Source organism: Nannospalax galili, unplaced genomic scaffold (assembly GCF_000622305.1).
Source record: "Nannospalax galili isolate Female #2095 unplaced genomic scaffold, S.galili_v1.0 scaffold918, whole genome shotgun sequence".
Lineage (NCBI taxonomy): Eukaryota > Metazoa > Chordata > Mammalia > Rodentia > Spalacidae > Nannospalax > Nannospalax galili.
In genome coordinates this window covers 2,795,352-2,803,268 of record NW_008343216.1, presented here as the reverse complement: position 1 = coordinate 2,803,268, position 7,917 = coordinate 2,795,352, and the positions used below count along the sequence as shown (strand labels likewise).

Sequence of the window (7,917 nt, the reverse complement as noted above, 5' to 3'; positions counted from 1 at the left end):
ATTGAAAACAAATTTCAAAGTTATTTTTCTTTCATATTTATTATAAATATAAAAAAACAAAATATATGTAATTACTTTATAATATATATGAGGTTAATTCAGAGTTTATGGCAACCAAGTCTGTATTAGAAGGCACTTATGTTTTTTTCTGTTATAAATTTCAGAGTAGGAGGATGCACATACAACTTACTACCCTTTATTACCGAGATGTTTTTCATGTCTATGCCATCAACAGGGCATCCAAGTTGCTGATTTATGTCATCAATATAAAACCAACAGGAATTTCTTGTATTTAGTCCAGGAGAATGCTTGAAAGAATGTGTCTCTGAACATTCTTCTGGTTGGATGCAGTCACTGACCAACATCTATAATGGATCTTCATGTACTGTTTAGTAATTTTCCTTTTGCTGTTAATACTTACAAACCAAAGTTCTATTAAGTAAATTTTTTCTTATGTACTTGAAAGCTTTGTTTTCTCCAAACTGTTTCAAGCCTGTTTCTTAGATGAATTTCAGAAAAAAAACTTGTACATAATATTTACTGTGTATGTGAAGAACCACATAATATTACTATCTTGAGTCTATAATCCTTAATGGTGCCCAATATTTTCCTAGTTAAATGGCAGCAGCTTTAATCATGTAAGCAAATAAAACTAATCCTTTCTAGAACCACAAAAATTAGCACACCTTTCCAGCTGCTGGGATTACATGCATGTACCATCATGCCTTACCATGGAAGTGTTTTATCTTCTCATTCACTATAAAGAATACTAGAAAGATGGGTAGTCCAAGGTCACAGCAACATAATAAACACATTTTCCTATCTCATCAAGGTCATCCAGTGAAAATTTTTTAAAAAAATTTTATGTGTATGAGTATACTGCCTGCATGTATGTAAGTTACACCTGTGCCATGTATTGCCCACCAAAGTGGGAGGAGGGCATCAGATCCCCTAGAACTGGAGTTATGGACAGTTGTTAAGTTGCCATGTGGGTTCTGGGAACAGAACCCTGATCCTCTTCCAAGAGTAGTCAGTGCTCTTAACCACTGAGCTATCTTTTCGGCCCAAATAAAACTATTTTGATTAGCCAGTATACACTTCAGTGCTGCTGCTTTAAATTTTAAGGCACCAACAGTTTTTACCGGCCAAGGCTTCTGCACTACTATTGCAAAGTTACAATGAAAAATAATTATGAAAATAATTTTGATCTAATGTATTGGGGGTAGCTAATAATAAGTGTCAAGCTAATTGAACTACAGGGTACCCATATGATACATTATTTCTGGGCTATTCTAGCCCAATCAACATTTGAATCAGTATACTATGCTATTGTAGCATGCTTTCATTAACAGAGTAGACATCATCCAGTCCATTGAGTGTCTGAACAGAACAAAAAGCAGAAAGAACTGGTTTATCTAAGCCATTGCCTCTCATCTTCTGTCCTCAGAATGGGACATTCACTGACTTCCACAGACACTGGGCCTATGGACTTGGATGAAATTACAGCAGGGCCTCACTTGAGTCTGTACTTACAGGTGGCAGACCATAAATTTCTCAGCCTCCATATTTGTATAAACCAGTGTTTCAAAGTAAATCTTCTCCGTCAATCCCCAGCTAACATATGAACTCTCTGAATAAGTCTCAGATCAACAGTTACATGAAATATATTTTGAGAAGTGCTGGCCTGATGATCCCACTGGAAATTTACAGATTTCCAAAATCCTGTATTTCAGCACTATTTGTTTTATTAAATGGTGTTCTTTCTTCATGTTTCTTTTATTTATTTTCCAAGATTAAGTCATAAGTAAAAGTGAGTCAATAAGAGTTAAATGAGAAGTTATTACTTTGAAGATAACTATATAAAAAATGAAATTCTTATTTTTACTAAATCTTTGTTTTTCTTAAATAATTTCCAAAATTTTTACTATTACAAAAATGTTTTTACATTTTAATATGCTATTGGTTTCAAAGAGAAACTATATAGGGGGCTGGAGAGATGGCTCAGCAGTTAAGAATACTGACTGCTCTTACAGAGAACCCGGGTTCAATTCCCAGTACCCACATGGTGGCTAACAACTGTCTGTAACTCCAGTTCCAGGGGAACCGATGCCCTCTTCTGACCTCCTCGGGCACTGCACAACATGGGTGCACCTACACACATGCAGGCATAAACACATTAAATAAATAAATAAATAAATAAATAAATAAATAAATAAAAACTATATAATCAACAATTAATCAGAAGCAGCCTTAACATTTATATTTAAGAAACAAAGTTTCTGTTGAATGACTAAATAGCTTACAGAAAGGCAATGATAATTTGGTTATCAAATTATATAATCAAGTTACATAGAAATAAAAACTATCATCTTTATAGTTATATAATATTCTTGACATTTAAAACTATTTAGCCATTATGCAAAATTTAAACTCAGTTATCATTTCAGTATCATTTATAGCTAGAGCATAAATGTTATGGGGTAATAAAAACTGGAAAATAAAAGAACACAGATTGTAAGAGAAAGAAATCTCTTTACTTTCTCAGAGAGTGTACTAAGAGCTGTTATTTCTCCTGTCATTTTCACCATGGCCACCCAGATCAAAATCCTCAATCTGAGCAGAAAAGCCATCCCACTAGAACAACAGACCCAATGTTAAAGGCACTTTTACACTGGTGTAGGCTATTTCCTCAAAGTCAAAAACTTTCTTAGTTTAAGAGCAATAAATCTTCAATGTCTAGCTCTTTCAAATACCTATACATGAGAAATATTGTAAAATACCTTATTTCATCAGTGTCTGGTACTTTCGTGTAAGGCAGAATGGCTCGTACACGCCTTCTATCTTCAACTGGCTGAAAACCATTTAAAAAAAAGGATTTAGGGGCTGGGGACATGGTTCATGGCTCAGTGGCTAAAGTAACTGCCGCACAAGCCTGAGGACCCAAATTCAGATCCCTAGATTCCACATAAGAAGCTTGGCATGTGTGGCGGCTACCTGTAATCCCAGCATTTGGAAAGCAGAGACAGGGTTACCTGGGGGAAAGTTAGCAAACCAGACTAGCCAAATTGGCAAACTCTGGGCTCAGTAAGAGACCTTGCCCCAATAAATAAAGGGGAGAGCAATCAAGTAAGACATACAATGTCAACTTCCGGCTACCACACTCTTGAGCACACATGCAAGCATGTATACACATACAAATGTAAACACACAAATGTACAAAAAGAATTGTCTTTGTCTCCAAGTTAAAAGAGGTTTAAAGTTTAAAGCCAATACAATTCCATATTATAAACTCTGTAAGATCTTTCAAATTAATCTTTACTGAGCTTCTATATAGAACTAGAAATGTTTGTGCTCTTGTTTGATGTTTTTACAGAAGTTCCTTTAAAAGTATAACAAAGTTGTTGGTTTTTTTTTTTTTAAGGTAATCTGAACAACCATTTAATTTTAAATGTTACACAGAACACAGAAATTAATTTTCCTTTGATGATATAAAGCATTTCAACTTCTGCAATATTTTCACAATTAGCATTATGAAATCAATTACTCCTTATATTACTCCTTATACATTCAAAAATATCTGGTAAGCTATGAACATAGAGAATTCTTAAAAATCTAGTTACTAAAATACAGAGTCACCTTTCTAAGGAAGCTGTCATTTTGTTCTAACATAAACAGAATTAAGATTTAAAAATACTTCTTGTATTATAAATAAAGACAAGAAATGGATTAAGATCAACCTCTATTATTAAAGTGAAATGTTATGATATCTCATTCAGTTTTACTTGCCTCTGGTGGTGCAACTGGATAGAGCAATTTTTCTCCTTTAAGTAAACAAGAAACGTGACTGTAATAACCTATTAGGTCTGAAAGTGAAGAAAACCGCCTTCCACCAATGTAGTAATCTCCACACATAGCAATAATCCTATTTGAAAAAACAAAACACGCATAGTTTGACAAGGTTCTTTAAAGTCTGTTTTCTTTCTCCGTAAGTGGAAATTAAACCTAGGTTCTTGTACATTCAAGATACACGTCAAGCTTCTACCACTGGGCTTTCTTCCACCAGTACCTAAAGCCAAGATTCACACAGAAATTACAAAATCTGTAAATGTCATACTCTTTGCATTAAAATACATCCCTATAACTCAAAAAAGCACTTACCACTATCTTCATCATGGGTAAATTACCAAGTATTATTTTTAAATCTATTTGAATCTGATATAACATATCGCACTTAAAAGGCTCAATTATCTAACCAAGTAACTGAAAATTTGCCTTCAAATATCAGCCCTCATTTTCTATATTGAAGAGACAATTAACAATTTTAGTAAGATTTCTCTGTCTAAAAGTAATCACAGATCTCTTGAAATCTATATGAAATATAATAAAAACATCACAGAATAAGATATTAAATTATGTTAACTATTTGCATTATTGTCAAATTATATAATGTGAATTTATTACTCTGTGTAAAAAATAATGTAATAAGCATGGAAATTCTCTAAAGCTTATTTTAAAATTTAAAACAAAAGATTCAAGAACATTTGATCAGTTAATATTTCTGGTTCTAGAGGATTTATTTTTCTCATAGCTCCCTTAAAAATGATATACATAATGTCAGGCGTGGTGGCGCATGCCTTTATTCCCAGCACTTGGGAGGCAGAGGCAGGTGGATTTCTGTGAGTTTGAGGCCAGCCTGGTCTACATAGAGACCCGGCGGGGGGGGGGTAAAAAAAGGCCCTGTTCAAAAAAAAAAAAAAAAAAAAAAAAAAAAAAAAAGATATACATATAAATATATGTGTGTATCAGATTTTGATATCTTACATGAAAATCTGCCTGTTTCACCCACATGAACATTTTCAGAATTTTAGAATAGTGAAGCCAAAATGAACTAAAAGTACACTTTCAACTTCTGAACAGTGTTTTCTGTATTTTCCTTTATTCTATAATCTGAGTCTACATTTCTTTTAACTTTCAACTTTTTCAAAATTTATCAGTAATGCATTATATTCCCTAAATGTGATAAATATACATGAGAATTGGTATAGTAAATAAAGACCAACAGTAATGTTAAACAAAAAGTTTAAACATTTCAGAGTATCTACTCTAAATCACTGATTCAATCATTTAATTGAAAATAATTTTATTATGTCACTAAGTCAGGCACTTCTATAAAACTAGGTATATTTATGAATACTATGCCAAAATGCTCTAATATAAACCTCACACTAGGAATAAAGACACTTACCTAAAATGGTTGACAACACTTGTCTGGCTAAGAAATGAAAGCACAAAGGACCCCGGCCTCCTATCACTCTCTCTTATCAGGTAGCTTCCAGATTTCCCTGCCTGCCTGAGGCGTTCTTCTGCAATGGTTCTATCAAGTTTTCCATGATACCACCTGGGGAAAAGATAAATAATTAAAATAAAAATAGCCACCATAAAATTTCTAAGCTGATCAAAAGACATAATATTAGAGGGTTTTAAATACCCACTTGTAAGTTAAACATTTGTTTTGCACAAACCAATTATAATTTTACCTCAGCTTTCTTTTTTTTTGTAACCTCCTTTCAGATTCCCTAAAAACACTGATTTAGAAAGTTTTACTTTGTTCTACAAACTCAAACCCAGTCACTGCATTGATGGACATCTTTTTTCCTCCAACTCCCAGCTCCAGGATTACCTCTATCTGCTCAAAATATAAATATCTAATGCATCAATTGCTTTCTTAGAAAATAAAAGTAAGATGGCTAACTGGAAATAGTTTACAGACTCTACATATTAAGGAATCCACATGACATAACAAGCTGCATGGAACTACTGGAAAAATAAAAACATTTTTTTAGACTTCGTGCTCTGGAACAGGAAGAACACAGAATGACTTTTTTTTCCTTTTAAATTTCATATTGAATTTTTGTGTATTTCATACAGAAAGTCACTTTTATGCCCCCTTCCCCCTTCCCCTTTGGCACCCTCCCATAGCCCCCTACTGGAGTTCATACAGTCTGTCATTTGTGTTAAGGATTATCATGTAAAGTCAGTGTCCCCAGATGTCCCTCGGGGCAAGTTCATCCACTGAGATCTAGTCAGCCTATCTAGTGTCCCACTCTTTAAGATCAGCTCATTCTCACCCAGCAGTAATCAGCTGCCAATAATTCTTCAACTAAGATTGGGGCCTGCTGTTCATCTCTATAGTTCTGTGCTGGGTTTTTGTCGGCCTAAGTTTGCATGGGTCTTGTGCATACTGACAGCATTGCTGTTAGGTTTGTATAAGAAGGGTCCCAGACACCTGTAGGACTATTTCCGTATGGTCATGCACCTCCTCCCTGGCTCTTTCCACCTCCTCTCCAGCAATGGTCCCTGAGCCCCGGGTGGGTAGATTTACATAGGATACACACTCTGCAGACTCTTATTCTCTGCACTTTGGTCATATGTGACCTTCTGTGTTCCTGGCCCTCTGATGCATGAGGGAGCTTCATTGATCAGAGTTGAAAGATGCAACAGTATTTTCTTCATCCCTTGTTCTATGTTCCATAAACCTTAAATGTAGAGGCTGCAATCTAGACGTGCCACTTAGATTTGGGAAATTCACAATCTCTGTGTGTGACCAGCTGTGGAACTCTGCAATTATCTCTGTCTCTTGAAACAGAAGCTTCTTTGATGGGTGGTGACTGGGATACTTGTCTATAAATTTAAGGATCCATACTTTGCACATAGCAAGAAATTACATTTGTCTAGAGATGTGACAGCCTTGGAGTTTTCTCTAAGATCGATGACCTCTCCATCTATGTGTATTTGGCTAGGTTTATAGTACCACATATGAGTTTCCTCCCATTGAGTAGGCTTTACATCTAATTATGTAGCTGTTCATTACCCCCAAGATAAAAATGCCACTACTGCACCAATGTCGTTTGCTGTGCTGGTCATTGATGTGGCCCTGAAGCTTGGGTTGGACCATCAATTGATGTTCTCCTTATTTTCAACTTACACAGTGCTCTCCAAAGCTATGAGAGTTAGCCTCACAGCTTAACCTGGAGGTGGCTGCCAGGTCATTTCCAGCTCCATTGCTCCAAATCCTGTGTCCAAAGTATGTCCTGTTTTCAGCAATAGGGTCTTACCATCGAGTTCTGGGAGGCAATCAAGGACTATGAAAATAGCCTGTGTAATTTTGGGAGTCTTTTGGACTACTCTGGCCAACCACTCAAAAGAAGGTTTCTCCTGTCTGGCACTGGTTCTTATTATATAGTCTTCAGCTATACTCACGGACTCATGTAGAGATATTGTATGTGTAATTTTTCAGTAGGTTTTTGGGCTAATTCAATTCCCCCTGGTTTATTATACCCACTAGGCACTATGTATCTCTCCTCTTTCACTTCCTGTCTTATCTTCCCTCTCCACCCTTCCCATTTAAAGTGTCCCCATTTTCCCCATTTCTCCCTTGATGATTTCTGTGATGATTTTCTATTTCAACATCATTCCTACACCTACACATAAAATTGAAGCACACTTATGAAAAACTGAAATTGTTTATTGTTTATCCATATTGGCATGGAAAGCAAATCTATAAAAGTAACTGTTGGAGCTAGAGAGATGGCTCAGTGGTTAAGAACACTGGTTGTTCTTGCAGAAGACCCGGGTTCGAATCCCAGCACCCACATGGAAGCTAACAACTGTCTGTAACTACAGCTCCAGGGGATCTGACGGCCTCTTCTGTCCTCCGCTGGCACTGCATGACACGGGTACATTACCTTCATGCAGGCAATACACTCATACACATAAAATAAATAAAATACTTAAATTTTTAAAAAGTAATTGTTATGAAGTACTTTGACATTTTTGTTACATTAGTCAAACAAAATACATAATTGTGGCCAAACCTGAAATAGTCTAAGGAAAACTGAAAATATAAGCCAATAATGA

At 35.5% G+C, this 7,917-nt stretch overlaps 1 protein-coding gene across 1 annotated transcript in view; it reads right to left on the bottom strand.

Moving 5' to 3' along the window:
• Positions 1–7,917, bottom strand: part of Rasa1 (RAS p21 protein activator 1) — a 112,184-nt gene that overhangs the window by 48,828 nt on the left and 55,439 nt on the right. Inside the window, exons 2-4 of the mRNA XM_008839420.3 lie at positions 5,246–5,398; positions 3,787–3,922; positions 2,781–2,851 (exon numbers count right to left, since the gene is read on the bottom strand). Of these exons, the coding sequence (XP_008837642.1) occupies positions 2,781–2,851; positions 3,787–3,922; positions 5,246–5,398 (360 nt within the window). The remainder of the gene's footprint in view (positions 1–2,780; positions 2,852–3,786; positions 3,923–5,245; positions 5,399–7,917) is intronic.